The sequence below is a fragment of the Thunnus albacares genome, chromosome 6 (assembly GCF_914725855.1).
Source record: "Thunnus albacares chromosome 6, fThuAlb1.1, whole genome shotgun sequence".
NCBI lineage: Eukaryota > Metazoa > Chordata > Actinopteri > Scombriformes > Scombridae > Thunnus > Thunnus albacares.
The window spans coordinates 11,137,141-11,156,577 of NC_058111.1; the positions used below are offsets into that span (position 1 = coordinate 11,137,141).

Below are 19,437 nucleotides of genomic sequence, written 5' to 3' on the forward strand. Positions count from 1 at the left end.
ATTTCAACATCAAGATCCCACCCTGGAATGCGCTGCATGAATGACTTTGCCAGTTGCATCAGATCAGACCTGTTTTTAATGTTACACAAGGCTATCACTTACACTCCTGAGAGGCAGGATTAAAGCCCTGTGTGTGAGTGTGTATGGGGACCCAGAGGTGGGGTGAGGGAGGGGGATGATGGATATCTTTATGGCCTCTTTCTTTCCTCATCTCTTTGTCTCCGTTTACCAAACAGACTAGGATAATGTTACCTCGCTGATACTACGGCAGCACTTGAGAACCAATATCAGTTTCCCAAAAAATAGAATCACTGTCCAAATTTGTGCTTTTTCAATCAAAGCCTGAAGATACCAAGAGTTTATACACAACACTGCAACCAAACCCTGACAACTAGACAGCTACAAAGACATGTGGTTCATTTGCTTGTTTATCTATATTTGCTGTTTAAGAAACTTCCGTAAGTCTATAAACTCATAAATGATTACAATGCTCCCACTGATATTTCAGTGAAATATCGCCTCTGCAGACTGTAGTGCAAACATGACACAAAGCTCCTTTGTTATTTTTGAGGCCAAGACATTCAACAAGGTTAAGAAAGTAATGAGAAAAAATGAAGAGCAAAGTCTAGGGACAAGAGAATATCTGCAAGGCTACCATTATTCAATCATGTATTCATTTCATTTCAAACAACAGCAAAGTCTGATATGCAGGAAAATGCATAAATAGTTTAAAAAATGTCCTTAACTTTAACAGAAATTGCTCCAGGATTCTAACAGTAAACAGTAATTGGGGCATAATAAACTTAACTGCCATCACCATCACATTATCATATTACTGTTGTTACCTTTGAACATCCTGTTGCTCGTTTGTCATATGCAATAAAGAGGTGACAAATCTCCTGATAATACCATAAACAAGTAGCACTCCCTCCTTTGCTCAGGGCCGTGGGTTAGCAACATTAGCTCCGAGGCTAAGGCATAATCATAAGTGCTCATCAGGAAAGGACCCAACAGAGGTCTAAAGGCCTGGAGCACCAGCCCCAGCTCCTGGCTGTGTCAGCTGGGAAACACATCCCTGGCAATGCAGGCCAGGCCGGGAGTGAGACAGCGCAGCAGAGTGCTCCTTTGGGAGGCTGGGGCCCATCCTGCTCTGGGGCCCCTATCTGAAGCCAAGACAATAGAAGCAGTATTTCCACTTAGGCTCCAGGCTTTTCCCCAAACGTGCCTGATACATTTGGAAGACACTAGGCATGATTGCGTGATAGAGGAGTGTTGATGCTCATGAAACACCTCGTATGTCAACTGAAGACAACAAGGACATCTTTGTTTTGTCGGTCTTTAAAGACTTTTCTCCCTCCATAAACTCATGGATAAAAGTTACGAACACAAACTCTATATAGAACAATTTTTTATTCATTTATATTTTAAATGGAGTTTTCTCCTTACAATTTTAGTAATTTTACTTAGACTTTCAGCAGCATAACAATGAGGAGGAATCGTGAAAAGACATGACAGGGGTAAAATATACTATACAATAATGAATTTTCAACAGAAACCCAGGGGACACAATTGTGGATGAGTTGTGGCTCCTCTTGATACCAAGCTGCTCCAGTGAGTGTCATTAGACACAAATAAAAGCTGTCAAACTCTGCAGAGGGCCATGAGGGCAGAATTCATTCTTGCAGGAGAAATGTAGTTCCTATGCTTTATTATATCCATTTACTGAGACAAGGAGACTATCTGTAGTGGAAAAGACTGGAATGCTTGTTAGGAAGCTGCCTGTCAAATTGGCTCTGGAGACCAGGCAGATGGGCTGAACAGAGCAGGGCGGACGCAAGTGAAGTCAGTCTGTCCATATGCATGCATGTCAGTCTGTCTAGTATCTATCTATCACTCAGTCCATTCACAATGTGTATGTCTGTGTATGACTATGAGCAGACTCACAGACTCCTCCAGATGACCCTGCATATTCACAAGAATGACCTAAGAAGAAAAAGGAGCCCGAACTTCTCATGAAAGAACTCCAACACCGGTGTCAGAGATGTCATTCCTTCAGCAGAGCAGAGACCACCAGGAAAAGAGCTGTAATTAATATGGAGCCCAGATGCCAGACTTAGAGCTTCTATTAGGAAGCCTCTGTATGCGGCACATAGGTTTGGAGCATGGAGAGGATTACAGAAAAGCAGCACAAGGGAGAGCGAGTGGGCAATTACTTCTTGTTTTTGTTTTCCAGCATTGCCAGTTTTTAATGAGGTTTGACCAGTGCGATCTCAGTGATACATCAAAGCGGCCTGCAACAGCAGGATAGGAGAAGCAGGGGTAATTGAATATGCTGGTACATTTATTTCCCAACAGGGGACAGCTAGAGTCTCACTGCTGACTTGTTCTATGAGATGCTAGACTTGAAATCCTCAAGAGATTAATACAATTGGATTTAAGCAAAACAATTTGTATAGCATTTTGTAAAACATATATAAAAGCAGTCATTATAAACATACTTTGAACATTAGTAGATGGATTTATTTTACATCGGATTATGCAACAATTGCAGAGCAATGATGATAGCACAGTAGGGTTAATATAAATAAAACCTAATTTAATTTTAAATCTGCTTTGTTATATATAACAATATGGTGCAGTGATCTGCTCTTCCCAAGGTCACTCTCTGGACTGCAGCATTTCTGTTCCTGTGACTGGCCATGAGGGGACTGTGATAGGTGGCAGGGAGTTGAGGGAAAGCAGAGGAGGGGCTCTGGGGCAGTGAGGAGCAAGGAGGACCAGCACACTCAGCTGGCACAGACCAGCCACAGGGAGTATGGCATTTGGGCTCAGTGCCAAGAAAAAGAGCAGCTCTGAAGAGATGCCAAAGTGAATCGGGGCAGGCACGGCCAAAAAGTACCTAATGCTTTTTAAATGTTATTTAGTTGATGGCAGCGGCTGATACAGGCCTACTGTTGGACCAGTGTTATATTACAGTCCCTGGGAGCAGAGCCGATGACCTTAACTGCTTATGTGGGCTATTCTAAATGTTCGGCAAAACACATTCTTAAAGCAAATCTCAGACAGCTGGGTGTTGAAAGGGAATTTCAGTTACAGCATTCAGTCGAGGGTACAACGGTAATGTCTGAGTGCAGAAACTTGGCACATTTCCTTCAGGTGCCCTTTGGGTTAAAAGGGTAAGCATGGAGCACATAGCATTGGAGTGTCAATTTGTGCAGGCTTGTGTATGTGCATGCACATATGTGACAGTGGTTCAAACACACAGCTGTGGATACGAAGTATTATTAAAGTGAAACGTGGCTCCCAGAGGCATAGCATAAGTGAAGACTCAGTGGAGCCAGTTCCTCATGTGGCAAGATCCCAGAGACACCAGCATGGGCCTGCTGAGTGGGGCATGGCCCCAGTCCAGCCAAATGGAACACAAATCGCCCCAAACTGTTCAAAACCTGGCCTGGAAAAATGAAAGTGGGATGTAAGGCATGCCATGTGATGCACAGTAAATATTTGGTCAAAATTAATGAAGGGGCAACGTCTGCCAAGAAGCCTTTTTCTAGACGTCCACAGAGGGGAGACTGTGCCCAGTCTGGCATTAAAATTAAATTTCCTTTTGCAGACAACTGCTCACTGGCCTGTCTGCTTTCCAGCACCCACTTACCACGTCCTCTCCTCAAAACACATACCAACTGTCCAGGTACACAGTATATCTAACAAAATACTGATTTCCTTTCATGCTATGACTGAAAATGACTTGATCATAAATGTATCCCAGCTCTTTTATTCCTATCGGTCAGTTTTTCTACATTTGACAACTGAAACACTGTCAGACGTCTGAATAAAATTTCTTAGAAGACCTGTTTTCCTCCAGAGTTTGCCGCGGGTGTGGGGGGCAGATCTGTGCAGCTGAGATGCAAGAGAGGAAATATCCCTATCACTGTTTTGGAAGTGGAAATAACCACCCTAAGGACATCTCTTCTTCTTTCCACTGATGGTAAATTTCATTGATTTTCCCAACTTCTCCTTTAAAAAGTTATTAACACTGAGGGAGCCAATGAAAAGATACAAGTGCAAATATAAGGCCTGTTTCTAAAAAAAAAAATCCCTGAATTTCTACGATGCCAACTTAAAAAGTGAATGCAAGGACGGAGGCATTAAGCTCAGCTCAATCAAAATCAAAGGGTAAAGAAAATGCTTTGAATAATTTTGGCTTTGGCTATCCAGACTAGGGGAGGGCAGAGAAAGAGGAAGCCAAATACATTTCAAGATGTCGAAAGGATGCCCATCAATATCATTAAAGCAGAAGTAGAGACAGAAGTGAATGGTATGCTCTGATTAGAGGACATAATGAGATGGAATAAATACTGGCTGTCAAGACTGAATGTCACAAAGAATCACAACAGTCAAGTAGGACGGCATTCATCACGGTATACCCTCAGACATTTTGCAACAATGTCTTCTGAGCAAAAAGGTGAGATTACTGAAGCCAAATGCATGTGGGGAAATGAAGGTGAGGCTCTAAACCTAAAGCGCACTTTTAATAGTTTGAGCTACGACGCTTCCGATTAAGACGTGGTGACAGACATGCAGTCAAATGCAAAGGCAATCTTGTGCTTAAAACCTGAAGAACCTGTCTCTCACCCAGCAGCTACAATTGTTATTCAATTAGAGCTTTCATTGTACAAGCAAAGAGAGGGGACATGGGAGAGAGAGTGAGCGATTGCAGAAAAGGGAGGATTGTATTCGTAGAGTTGAAGGAGACTTGAATGTTGACGGAGGAGACTGATAAACAGCTCTGCAAGTCTTTAAAAATTGAAAAGTATGGCTGAAAAGCTTGCTGAAAAGGTGAAAATCCAGAAGGCTTTCATTTTAAGTCAAAAGTATCACTGCTGTTCAAAGGGTTATAGTGCCTGCACCTTTTACAAACAGTAAGTGCACCACACACATTATGTACAGCAAAGAAAATGACAAAAAATGTTTTGGATTATTGTGTTCATTTCAATGGTGACATCAGATTTAAGGAAAATGTCACCAATTTGCTGAAAGTAGGTAAGCCTCATAATAGATCTGGATTAGAGTTAATCTCCCAACTCAGAGCGACTGTGTATTTACATGTTGGAAATTCACCCAGTTATTTGAAGCCTCCTCACCATGGTTACAGCTGAATGGTGGGAGTGGCTCCAAAAGCAGTGCTATAATCGTGAATTTCAAGGTCACCTTATCATTAATTATGTTTTCCAGTGCTTCCTCTTAAATAGAGCACACCCCTCCTCCTTTTATCACTGTCTTTTGTGTGACAGAATTAGCCCCCAGGAACTCGAACATAAAGTTGCTGATGTAGCTGTGGATCAGAGTGGTGTTTTTGAACATGGGTATCCTGATGCATCAGTTGCAATGTGTTAAAAAATGTTTCCAAAACTGAAATAAACAGGAAAATAGTGTTTAGAATATCAAACCAAAGAAGGAGAGCAGAGGGAATCTTAACTACCACCGTAGCTATAGAGGGGGAGGAACCAAAGACATTAATCAACTAATTAGCAGTCTCTCTTTTAACTGCTAATTTAATCTATTCCTCTCAGCCTCTTTAATGGTATTTTCCCCTGTCAGTTATAACCAAAGAGAGGTTTAGCATTTCAAAAGTGTATCCAGGCCTTGCAATGAGAGGGTAATAGAATGGTCACTGAGGCTGGGAGGAGGCCTGAGCTCGGGGAGTGAGAAAGAAAAGAAGGATACTGAGGAAAGGCTGTCCTCAATGCCATCTCTCAGTCTCCCCAGTGGGGAAAATGAAAGGGAGGGAGGTCTGAGCTTTTTTAAAATGCACAAGGCAGAGCACCCCACAGTAGCATAGCTTCTCCACCACAGCAAACGCCAGGCCCAGGGCAAGCCTTCTGGGAGTTCCTGGGCATGCAGAATTTAGATACATGAGGGATGTTGGCCGTAAAACACCAAACCAAACCCGCAGCGCCACAGTGAAGCTTTGTACCAGCATCGTCTATTTACTCAGCACTTCTAAAAATCAACCTCACCTCTCCCCAGATGTCCACCTTTAAAAGAAAAAACAACACCAGCGTCCTTGACTCACAGTTTTCCACTACCATCACCCTAATCAGCACATTCTCTGCCATGGGGGACCAGTAGGAATATGCAATGTTAGCATAGAGAGCCAGATCAAGAGTATTCCCAGAGCTGGTGTATCATGGTATGTTTGACTGCTCCGTCCTCCCCTTCGTCCTCCGTTCCCCCCCCCTCCAACCCCCTTCCACACCCTGGGGTAGCCTTTGTGTAGCCGCACCACCCCCCTGCCCCCTACACTCCTCACACACCCTCAGTCCCTGGCGAACCATTCCCTTCCCCTCCTCCATGCCTTACAATCGCCCTGTTAAGGCGACACAATGCGGCCTCCCCGTCCCCACAGGCTTTTTCTGCGTGTCGGCCTGCTTTATTTAAGAAAGGATCTGTGCTGACCAGCCACAAAAAAGGCAAGTCTTAAAAAATTGGGCCAAAACAAAACATGGGGGGATGGGTAAGAGGATGAAGAGATTCCGTAAGCCCCCTTTCACCACCCCACACATACACAAACACACTGCCCACCTCCTTTCCCGTATTTCCTTCTCGCTCACATTTTTATTAGTGGAGTCATGGGGAAACTAATCCGTGATGAAGCTAGATCAAGTAAACATGCATATGCAATGTAGAATCAAATGTGGATTAGCATTATGTAATTTGCTCGTGCATTACTGTGTCTGCAATATAAGCTTTTTGCATTTTTCATTACAGGAAGCAAAGCCGTGGGAATTTCAAGTGTGTCATTTGTGAACCGAGACAGAAACCAGAAAACACCTTTCATCCTATAAGGACACGCCATTTATCACTTCCACACCGAGTGGCAATAGGGAATGTTTGTCCTCCACGTCCACTATCAGAACGAGATACATTAACTACACTGACTGACCCATGAGTCTAATATTCTGGACACGCCTGCTGCCTTCTAGTATCAGCCTGCTCCAGACTAAAAAGCTTATATGAAGTTATGATCCAGAGTATTCTTAGTGTAGACAGCTTAACTCTGTCTGGCTATATGTTTCTGGAGCTTAGACTGACATACAACTTGACAGACAACGTGATACTTACTAAGTAAGTCATAACAAAGTTATCAGCAAGCAATGAGCAATACTCTCCACAGTTCTCATTGCCTAAACTGAAGCCTGGTGTGGCATACCAGTTAATTCCCAAGGAATTTGATATACCAAGAGGTTGACACAAAAGGGCATGGGGGTGTATCCTCAGTTTTATAAAATGATCTAAATCCTCCGATTCTACTTGCAGACATGCGTATCAGTCAGGCTGCAGTCACGGCAAATTACAAACTATTGACGTCAGATGGATTTGTTAATTAATCCAATTAAACAGCTCTTTTGGGTCATTAAAGGAAGAGCAGTTGGGTGAAAAGAGATCATTAAGAGTCACCGGCTAATTTATCTGCCCTCAAACAAACTGCTTTGAAATGTTTATCTAGTCAGTCATTAATGACTTACCCACGGTTCTCATGAGCGGGAAGAGGACACGGACTGCCCTGCCGCATTCCTCCATGTGGTTTCACTAAGCCAAAGTCTACCTAATCCCGGATTTTAGGGTGTAAAACCCTGCTTGATTTGGATTAGGATCAGATTAATGTGTATTAGTGGAAGTTATAGAGATATAGCTTTATGGACAGTCACCTCACAGAGGTGTGACACTTGTCAACTCAGGGAAAGAGGCGACATAGCAGACTTTCTTCCATTGAGAAACCTACTGTGCTCACACAATAATCAGCCCAGGAAGTTAAACCTTGAAAAATAGTATGGTATGGTGGCTATTTGAAATGACAGCACACTATTTTGCAACACTGAGAAAAAAGTGGTAAAGCTGTGAGAGATGGTGTGGGAGAAAAGCTGGCTTTAATGAGCGTGTTTTCAGGCCTTGCGAAAGGTAATAGTAAGAAGACAGGAGACAGAGATGGGTCTCACCTGTGGTCTCTGGTCATTAATTGGCTGTGGAGCCTGCTGTGTCCTGTCATACTGTCATGATGTAGGAGGTGGAAGGGCTCCGCAATTTATCAGCACTTACGAGTCAATTTGTCAAGACCTCGACGGCTAGGTGTTGCTGGGGCCGGGGGCTGATTACCAAGGCACCACTTCCACTGCCCATATTTTTTATCAGCACTAGTGACACTTAACATACTCATACAAACACACTTCTATACTTGGATATAATCACCCTAAAAGTTTACAGCAACATGTATATAAATTTAACCTGTTCTATAATATCGCTCTAACAACCCTTATCTCCTCAAATAAGTACAGGGTATACTCAGTGTGAGAAGTATAGCCACCTCTTGCCCTCATCTGAACGGTACCTGTGAGGTGTGTATAAGGTCTGATGAGCACTTGAAGGAGAGATAACAACCATTTAGTGTATAGCGGGAGTACAGATCATCTGATAACAGGGCAAAACATGATAGATGGAGGCATCAATTTACAACCTTCAGACAGAGCAAGGCAGCAATAAGCAAGTCACCACAAGTTTGACAGAGGCAAAGGTCATCTCATCTCTCTCCCTTTATCTCACATATATAAGTGGTATAAAAATACTTTCTTACAACCAGACCAGCCATGTGAAAATAATCTAGATATGATCCACAGAGATGTTACTAAACACCATTAGGAGTTTACTTAAGAGATTTAATACCTTCCCTACACAAGAATGAAGTTGTTAACCCTCCAATTAGCAGCAAATATGAAATCTTTTTTTCTGGCAAGTGGCATGTAATCCAATTTTCCTGACACCAGTGTCTAATCCAGGGCCAATCCTTTGACTATCTGCTGTCCAGTCCATCTCTATTAGCAGGCCCGATTCTCACGCCTCTCCCCAGAAAACATCCCCAGACATCCCAACAGCTAGGCGTAATTGGACACCCCAGTGTCTGACGGTCTTTCTCACAGGACAGGACCATTACTGACTCAGCCCTGGCCCAAGATCCGGCCAAGGGTGGAGCACATGGAGCCACCATCTAGTTCTCAACGCTCACCTCTGACCCTACTTCCCATTTAGGTGGCTACACTGTTTCCCCAAATGACTGCAGTATCACAGGCTATCCTGTCACCACATCTCTGCCCCTCGACAGAAAACAAAGACCCAATTCAGGAAGCAATCAGGAAGCTTGAGTAACATTTGAATATGGATGCTGAAATTCTGCAGACAGACATGGACTCAAAAAAATGCAAACCACCACCAGAGAGATTAAAATTTGAGATAGATTGACCCTGATATTTTAGCGGGATTTTTTTATGACGTCCTATTGAAGGAACTGGGAAAAACGACCACCACCTGATCAAAGATAAGGAGTTTGCAAATGTGCATGATTGAAATTTGATTCATGCAAATGCTGAAGGACTTTACTTCAAGGGACACCTGGAAACAGACTAAGAATTTGGACAGGTAAGCCATAATGGCGTTCAGGTTTAAACTTGAAAACAATCACTGTGACTCTTACTTAGATAATTATATAGGTGTGTTGGAGTAACAATAAACAGTTATAAAGACCGTGGATGTCACCAGTTTCTCTGCTACAATAAGGTTGGTATTTTTACTAAATAAATAAATAAACCTTCTTTTGACCAGTACTGTGCTCTTTGTTCGTACAACTTTTCTTTGTCAAAAATGCCCCAGTTGTTCCCATTCAGGATGCACTTCTCCTAATGTCTTATAATGGGGCGGCAGGCATTCTCTTCCTCATAACTCAGAAGCAACTGACCTGGAAAACTCCTGGTATCATGGTCCAGAAGCTCTATAAAGAAATCTATGTGATGGGTGAGGAGGAATAATGTGTAAGATAATAAGGAACAATACAGGCAGCATCAGAGGACAAAGACAAGTGAAAGCAAGCCCCACATAAGCTTGTATAAGTGGTACGAATCTGAACTAAAACATGTCTAACAGTCACTGAAAAAAGACAAGATAAAGATCAGAACCAATGTCATTTGATACGCTGCAGACATTAAAAACATAAAATATGTTGAGCTCAACAATAATAGTCATCCGTGGGCAGAACCGTGACATACATGGAAACATGGTCTCCATAGAGGATCCTACTGTCTGTATGACCGATGATAGCAGCTCTCTGCACTGATCCCACATGGCTTCAGCACTTTATGCGTGACTTTATGTGTGCTCAGCTCTTGAAAGTTAGACAACCTCTTTACCCTGAGAGTTGACTTTCTCATCAGGAGAGAACATTTCACTATTGTGTATCAGAATTTTGCCATTTCAGAGCATAAAAATTGAAGACAGATGCCAGAGATGAACCTCTTACAATCATCAGACCAAGGCCTAAAACACTCTCTGTTGCACAGCAGTCCAGTGTTCAAAAGTGTTTTCTTATGGTTTGAAATGTTTGTCCCAACATTCTACTAAATCTCAATGGGAAAGCAGATATTTCAATAATTAGCCAAATATTTGCTGGATTTGCAATTACTCTGTTTTTGTACATGTAATCTAACTGAATATTTGTAGTATGAGGCATGGACACTAATAATTAAAAGGGTTAAAATGGGATTTCTTATCTTCTTTGACTTTTAAAATATGTATTTCAAAATCCAATTTATATAAAAGTGTCTGTATCGATTCCAAAATAGGGATCACTGACTTACCTGAGCACACATGGAGAATTCCTACTAGAAATACAAATCCAATAGAAGTTGGAGACATCATTCAACGTCTCTCTTAATAGAAAATTTCTTGTATAATCCAAATTAATCAAAAAACAGTTTAGGCATCCACTCCTTCATGTCAAACTGCAAAACAAAATCTCAGAATCCAGAGTTGAAAACTGAAAACCCAGGTTTTGGTTTGTTAATCAGAAAAAGCAAAATGTCATTTCAGTCCAAAAAAACAGTTCATCAAGAGCTTGCTTTGGCTTCTTGTGGATGAGAAGAAGGGTTAAAAATATGGTGAAAAAAAATACAAAAACAGTTCCAAACAGCCCGAAATCTCAACACATTCTCCGTTTCATCAGTTCATTAGAACTGAATTACAGTATGTGTTAAAACTATGCAAGAATATCTGAGCAAAGAAGTAGCAGAGCTTTATCCTTTCTTTGAATTCATCCCGTTGCTGCCGTGCGCTCAATGGCCAGCCAGCCGATCTCATTCAAATCATTTAGTTCCTTTGTGCCGTGCAAAAGACACAAAATAATAAATCCACTGCAACTGAAAGTGAAGTCAAAAGTGAGTTTAAAAACGCGAGCTGTCGCTGTAGTCCACGCTAAAAGGCTCTGTTCCTGCAGTCACATTATTTCAGTCCAGTTTTGAATCTGTCACTTGAGATCGGAAACTTTGCGAGTTAGTCCTGTCCTCCCTCATCCACCAGACCCAAACAGAAGATCAGTGCAACTTTTCCACTTTTTCCCCCGTTTCTCCTCTGCTGCAACTCCGATTGATCCTCGCGGAAGTTGCGGACCCCGAACCTCAGACAAGAGGGGGGAAATACGGACTCATATTCACAGCATTTCATTCAAGGAAAGCGGAATGCCTCGTCAATTGGTATGCGCCTGTCTACCCCCTCCATAGACCCGACAATGTTTCCCAGAGAAGAAATTTAACCTCTTCCCGCCTGGATCCCACTGAGCAGCGCGCACCCGCAGGACACTGTATTATTTTAAAACTATGTCCAAAAATAAGAGAAACCATATTAAACTATTCGGACATGCTGTTTTTATTCTTGCTGCGGTTCCCGACTGAAAACAACTGCAACAGCCTATTCCAATGATATTCCTATAGGGACTTAACAGTATGCTTTTGAAACCCAATAGTTATTATATAATGGTTCTAACATACTTTAAGATTTTGTTTTGTCTCCTGTGGTTTAATAGTCCATTAATATTTCAGTATTAGGAACTTTGCTGTAAAATGCTGTTTCTGTCCCTCTAAAACTTATTATAGCATAACTTCTTTGTCATAAAACTTGTCAAATATGTTATATTGTAAAGGGCCACCTACTTCATTTAAAACTTAACTTTTCTAGAGGTAAAACGGTATGCCTCTAGCTTACATAGTCTTTTAGTGGCTATAATATTGGCTATTGTAACGTAAATTCTTTATGGTTTTAAATTAAAATTATTCTCCATACAGGGTTATTTTTTAACATAATCCAAAGAAAACAACCTATATGTATAAGTGCATGTGCTTAATTAACATGGTTAATTAAAATCTGGTCTGACAGTTTATCTAGTGATTAATGTTCCCAATTTATCTTTTCCCTCCAATTTAACATAAACTCACCCACATAAAAATGTGTTTCTCATCTCTTCTTTTTTCTAGTTCAGACCTCAATGAACCCTCTTCTGCAATAGTGTGATCAGTTTAGCCTGTAGTCTGTTATTTATTTGTCCCTCTGAGGCATAACCATATTTTAGAGTGCCTCATTCAGATCTGGCGTACATCATTTATAACAGTGCAAGTTATCTTGCATTAAAAAAAAATCTAAAATGTGGGGAAAAATATAAATGACTAAAAAAAAAGAACTCCAGAAAGACTTTCACATTTCCTCAACTCAGCACTGCTCAAAGCTTTTCTGGCGACTCTCCTGAACATTTGTTACCAAACAGCGCCCTCCAGTGAACGTTGCCTGAACTGTTCTAACAAAGGCCTGTTTTTACCAGGAAAATATGGCAAGCCTGCTAGGCATATAGGGTGACTTGTGACACATTACTCATCAAGCCCAAGGGTTTCAAAGTGTTTCATGTTTCAAATACATACTTCTCAGAACACACACCCACATTCGATGATGACCTCGTCTCAGAAATTCAATACTGCAGGCAGAGAAACAACAGTAGAGGACAGAGAATCATATGCAGTCTCTCATAACACTAAAATACATTAAATTAAATAGCTGAACTTAACTAATCTGTGCTGAATGAAGGTGCATTAATCATAAAGCAATATATCTTGTGAAGGACATGTCTCAGAGAAGGGCAAGCCAATTTGAAACTGCATCCATTTTTTGAAACTTGAGCATATGGCTTTCTTTAATTACTTTTTATTAGGTGTAAAGACTAATGTTTCAAGTCAATGTGCATCCACATCATAGTGAAATAAACAGAGTATAAATATCCCTCTTAAGCATATCTTCTTCGACATGACCATGACAGCACCTCATGTAGCACATTATGCTGTAAAAATAACCATTACACACAAGGAACAAGGAATGTATTCTCATAAAAAAGAGGAACATCAGTGATCATATGAATAATTTAAAAAAGATACTTTTTATCAAAAGTCATGGTAGGTATGGCGCCTTTTTGTATGCTCCAATTTGAAAAATCTATTTCTATCTATTTTAATCTGTAATTTATTTTTTTAATTTAATCACTATCCCATGGATCCCCTTCAGTGGCCCTTGCATGTCTGTGTTCACCAGTTTGTGACCCCTGCTGGAGTCTGCTTCATGATGAATACTGCTGACTGACATATTTGACTCTGAACATGTTTTTATTTCTCATTCATCCATGTGTGCATTATATTACAGTTTTACACACTCCATTCCCACTCAGTCCTCATGTGCCTTGTTTTCCCGCAAAGCTTTTACAGCCCTGGACCTGTAAAGTGGCTGTACAGCTGAATACATCCAATTGAATAGTAAAATTTCCTCTTGCCAACAGGAGGGAACTGTAACATGAAAGCAATTATCAGCAAAGTCCTCACTTAGACCCACCAGGATAGGAGGGTGTCTGGGAAGGCTGATTGCTATAAGAGGATGTGAGCATTTGAAATGTTTGATGTAGCACAGCAACGAATAAAATGTTGAAATAAAGCTGTGTCACACATAACAGACACTTGTCAGGGTCCCTAACATGGTTCTCATCTATTATTTTCTCACATTAACTGCAAATAATAGAGTGACAGGAAAGGAAACATGTAAAATGTAGAAGATATGAGATTGATATAAGTAAATTGTTATTTTACTGGTGTTATGGTAATGGTAAGTTTTTAACCTCATCTCATCATAAAAAGCAGTATGCTTGTAGATTACTATTGGACTCATTAGCCATGGACCCACCTCTATAATAACAATCTCATAATTAAATGTTGCCTCACACCCTTTTGTACTCAGGTTCACATGCTTCCCATCAAAAAAAAAAATCCACCCTGTGCGCAAATTATAACAACTGAGCTCTGTGAACAGGGAGGCTCTGTCCTTGCTCTTCCCCCTTCTTGAAAACCTTGTAACCTTGATCAGACCAGAGCGAGTGAGAAAAATGACTGTCAGGGCTGTGACGGCAGTAGAGACAGCTGAGAGCTTTTAACACCACAGCCAAACCTTTTTTTTTTGCACCAAACAACTTCCAAGAATATACAATGTACAAAAGGATAAAAACGTCACCATCATTGACTATAAAGGACGCCAAGGCTTTAATGCTTTAACAACCACTAAAGAAAACCAAACCAACTTCTGATGTCAAAGATTTGATGAGTCATTACTTTTTTGGATGGCAGTTATGTAACATAGCACTTATTGCACTTACTGTGAAAGACTTGGTTACATTTGGCTGGTTTGTTGTGGGAATGCCTCGGAGTCTGTTGGTTTTGGTGAAGTCCAAAGTTATTAGGCATCCGTTTGCACCAGTGAGACTTCTGTAACCCAGCAAGATGATGGGCCCTGTGTGGACCCTTATGGTCTTTAGGAACTCCCAGCATCACCAGCATGGCAAACAGAACAACCAGCAAAGACACAATCTGCATGGTGATGGACAACACAGAGCCAGAGCAGTCTTGGTGTACTTGATCTACAGTAGCTATCATAAAACCTTCTCTTGGTAGTTCAGAAGTCTTGGCTGCAGACGGGTCCGTCTCTGCAAACAAGTGTCAAGCAAATAGCATAATTCATTAGCGCCCTAATTACATCACTAGCATTCCTTAAAAAAGTGACAAATAATAAAAATTCAAAAATAATCTAATCCAAAGATCTTCTTGAAGACTCAAAAGCAGCAACAACCTGCAAACATTGCTGCACTTCCCACCAAGAGACCCTCATGCTGGTACGCTTAAGATCTGCCAAATACATAAACCCCTGCCGGCTTGGCTGGTCTCCTAAATCCAGTGACAATGTTTCCCCCCTGAGTACGATGGGATCTTAATGAGGGCAACTCTATATTCAATGTGCATGGTGAAGTTCACTCCCCTCTCCATCTCACCATCCCATCTCTCAATGAAGAGCCTGTCTCTCATCTTCCCGGCCTTTTTTTCATCTCTGATAATTCTCCTTTTAATATTCAAAAGGAGTTTGTGGACGTTCCATCTTTTCTTATGATGTTTCTATGCATGCAGCAAGACGGGGGATCCTGTAGACTACATGCTGAGTCCCTTTTCAGATTCGTTGGACTCCTCACAAAAACCTAGGCCCCTCAGCATAGAGGTGATGGGGTGACACACAGGCAGGGTAAGGCAAAGGAGCCCACATTCCCTTTCCACTGACTAAGACGATTTAATGGCTTTCATTCCCATCCTACCAGTGCACTAAACAAGATGGCATAAAACAAAACCTTTACCCTTCAAAAAGATACTCCCTGTTGAGCAGCAAACACAACACTCTTTCTCAGTAGACAAAAAATTAAGAATACTTTTCCATCTGAAGAAAAAGTGATGCTTTTTTGGATTTGACACTCCAAAAGCTTAAGTTTTAATAGAAGTAAACAGAAACTTGTCAAAGTTGCAGATGGAGTCACCTTGGACAGAATGTGGCAGTCACAGGAACAGTATGTTTGAGCTCCCTTCACAGACACTTCAGTCGAATGGTTATACTTCACCGCCTCACATTCACTAAAGCCTTTTATCATTTGCGTCCTGTCCTTGACGAGCCATCTTTTTATTTATTCATTGTGTTACATTTCTTTTTATAAGACAGCAGTTCAAATTTGTAGTCTTTGTGAGTTGGCAATGGGCGACACGTCTCCAGGGTGTTTTGAAAAGATAAACACGAATAACACGAGGTAAATAGACTGCATTTGATTGAGCTCTTTCAGCAATTTCCAAGACAATCAGTAAACAGCTGCAGGGTATCTTTGTCCTGTTTCAGTTTTTTGGGCTATGATCCATTTTACAGCTACACAAGTAGCCCATCACAAATCAGAGACAGTATCTGGGCTGACTGAGTTAACAGTCAGAAGAGCAATGTCCTCTAACAAGAAAGGGCAAGACTCTCAGGGATGTTTTATGCCCATAAACAAACTTGAATGTGCTTGGAAACGAGGTTAGAAGAATGGATAAAATACTGGCTGGCCGATGGCATCAATTTTGATCGTTTTAAAGCTCTGTCCTCTTTTTCTTACCAACCTCAATGGGAGACCAAAGACAGAAAATGGTAAACATATGGAATTGCACTTCATCAAATAAGCCAACATGTATCCAGTCTCTTTCAACATAAGGAAATCTCTCATTTTTACAACTTCCTGAGGGAAGTAACTTGCATGATTGATATGTGTAGTCATGACACTCAGTCATGACAGACTGTTAACATTGGACAGGACAATGACAGAAAGGGGAGTAGACAAGAAGTCAGAGTAGGGAGAAGAGGAGAGATGACCTGAAGTCCTGTGGAAGTTAGATCATATTACTGTGTCGCTGCTAAAAGGGGCAACAAATCATCTCTGCTCTATGAGGGAGTGGCGAAGCACCTGGAGCACAAACCATGCCACTATTGCACAAGTCCCTGCAAAGATTAGAAATCTGCTATGTTTGACTTGAAGTGACTCTGTAATGTTTCTAATTGCACACCAGCCAAACAAGTTTCTTGTGACTGTCAATGAGTTAAGGTTAAAGTTTACTGCGCACAAAATGTGGGCATTTATCTTATATATAGCCAAAGACCAAAAGACTGTGAGCTTAATTCAAAACACAGCTGGCCAGTCAGTCCAAAATCAACCATTTTTAGAACATGACACATTTCAGCAGAGACTAAAAGTGAAGCATAAAGTGCAGCCTTGTCATATTTCTGGACAGAAACCTCTGCAATTGTCAAGCCATTTCACCCTGCCAGTCCACTGTGGACAATACTCTGGTCCCTTAGCTCGACATGAGAGAACAAGAATGTATCACTCTGGGCTCCATCCCAGAATAAATATAGTTAACCCACTCAGATGAACACCAGAAACAAGCCAAAAAGTCTTTTAAAAACTGGACAAGACTAAAAATGTTATTTGTCACCATTATATTGAGAGTTTGCCAGTTTGAGAATAGAGAAAGGAACAAGCGATACAAAGCAAGTGCGATGCAAAGCAGAGTGTAACAAAACATAAACAGAAGAGTGAGAACATTCTTCTTCTCACTATAGCCTCTCTGTTCAGCTTTCAGACGTGATAAAAAAAGACAGGGGTCCAGTGAAAGAAAATGACAGCGAACTAAACAAATCTGTTTCTGTTCAGGGAATGCCCCCATGCATGACGCTGATGCTAGAAATGTGAGGCAAGGGGGGTGGGCGTGGGGGGCAGACACTGAGGAGAAAGAAAGAGGGGGAGCTTCACAGGATGCCGCGACGAGGTTTGGAGCACAAAGCAGGATGAGGCGATAAACAGGCTGTTGCTTTTCCGCTTGCCTGCGCACACTGAATCCCTCTTTCCCTGTGTCTTTTAATGGGCCTCACATTAGCATCTGTTTAGCGTCAGCCTTGACATGGCCTGTGGAGGCTGATTAAAATAACCCAGCTATCACATAACATCCTGGCAGCAACATCAAAATACAGTCAGACGTTGGAATATTTACAGCAACAGACGTTCAGGAAGTTAGCATGAATGTTCTGCACTTCTGTTGTTGGAAAAATATTTATTAGTTGCTTCTGTTCAAAGTCTCCTCCTTTGTGATTATGTTCCATATGGAGAGGTATGTAGTTTATTATGTTAGTGTCAACAAAGTATTCAATATTAAGAATACCATGCAGCACTTCATCATTACAGTATCTAAACTGTGCATTTCCATGCATGACTGCGCTAGCAGAAGAGGAAGACAAGTTGAACCCAATTAGACAATATTTAAAGGTGCAGTGTGTAGAATTTAGTGGCATCTCGCGGAATGGACTTGGCAGAAATGGAATATAATATTCATAAGTATGTTTTACTTAGTGTTTAATCACCTGAAAAGAAGAATCATTGTGTTTTTGTTACCTTAGAATGATATATCTACATAGGGAACAGATCCTCCCCCACGGAGGCCGCCATGTTGCACCGCCATGTTTCTATAGTAGCCCAGAATGGACAAACCAAACACTGGCTCTAGAGAGTGCCTTTTGCATTGTTCTCTTACATGCGTGGGGGGTGGGGGGTGGGAGTTTAGTTGGTTGAAATCTGCAACCTTACCTCTAGATGCCACTAAATTCCACACACTGGTCCTTTAAGTATCTCTGATTGTACTTGGATTGCTCTCCTTTTCATCAAACATAGCTCTTTGGATGACCCACGCCTCACTCCTTCTCTCATAGAAATGCATAATGGAAGAAAGAAGCAGCATTGTGTTTCATGCTTAATTGGCTTAAATTGGTTTAGAGACAGGAGAGCTTTAATGACTGACAGTGGGGCTCAGGGTAACCGAGCCAAGAGATTCTTTTGTTCTTATCACTGACAGACCTCAGCCAATTACATAGCAGAGAGATTCAAGACAAGATCACGAACAAGAGCTGAGCTCAATCAGAGTAACAATCTGACCCTAATTTAAGTGAAAACAGGTCAAATCTCTTCATTATTTGTGATCACAGAGTTTAAAAAAAAATAGTGTCACACATGCAACGACATTATGATGTGAGCTTTAGCAATTAAGGATCGGCCTTTGAAAAAGGTCTCTTTCAGTCAGTCAGAAAATATTGTGTCACTATACAGATGTGACAGCACCGACAGCTGAAACAACTCAATTAGGGTTCAATTAAAGAGGCCCAGTTACATATTCAGGACATTGTTATCAGTGTGAAACTATACAGTTGACTCTTTGACATGGCAAACTAGTAAAAATGTTCAGTTCTTATACTACAGAAAAAGGAGCACACTTTTAGATAATCAAATATTCACAAATTGCTGGAGCCACATCCAGTCATTTCCCTTTTCATTAAAAACACATTTTGTATTTTGAGAGTACCGCACATTATTGAAAAAATAGACAGCCAGTGCCCAGAAAAAAAAACAACAAATTTTGCAGTTTTTGTGGGCTGGAGAAACATTCTTAATTCAAATCAGTTGGTTTTCTACCTTTTTTCATATCATTGAAGCGAAATCAATCAAAGAAGTAAAAACACAAATTGTTCTTTCAATAGTCTAGACAAACCTCAACTGCAAGCCCCTGTTGCCGCAGAGCTGAGAACTGATGGAACATTAACATTTTTTTTTCCTCAAAGTTATTTCTTCCAGAAACTTTCCAGAACTCTACTTAG

At 41.1% G+C, this 19,437-nt stretch overlaps 1 protein-coding gene across 3 annotated transcripts in view; it reads right to left on the reverse strand.

Moving 5' to 3' along the window:
- The window catches only part of robo1 (roundabout, axon guidance receptor, homolog 1 (Drosophila)), a 128,400-nt gene extending 116,799 nt beyond the window's left edge, over positions 1–11,601 (reverse strand). For all 3 annotated transcript variants that reach the window (XM_044353161.1, XM_044353162.1, XM_044353160.1), the window contains exon 1: positions 10,683–11,601. In XM_044353161.1, coding sequence (XP_044209096.1) covers positions 10,683–10,743 — 61 coding nt within the window. In that variant the 5' untranslated portion in view covers positions 10,744–11,601. The remainder of the gene's footprint in view (positions 1–10,682) is intronic.
- Positions 11,602–19,437: the final 7,836 nt, after the last annotated feature.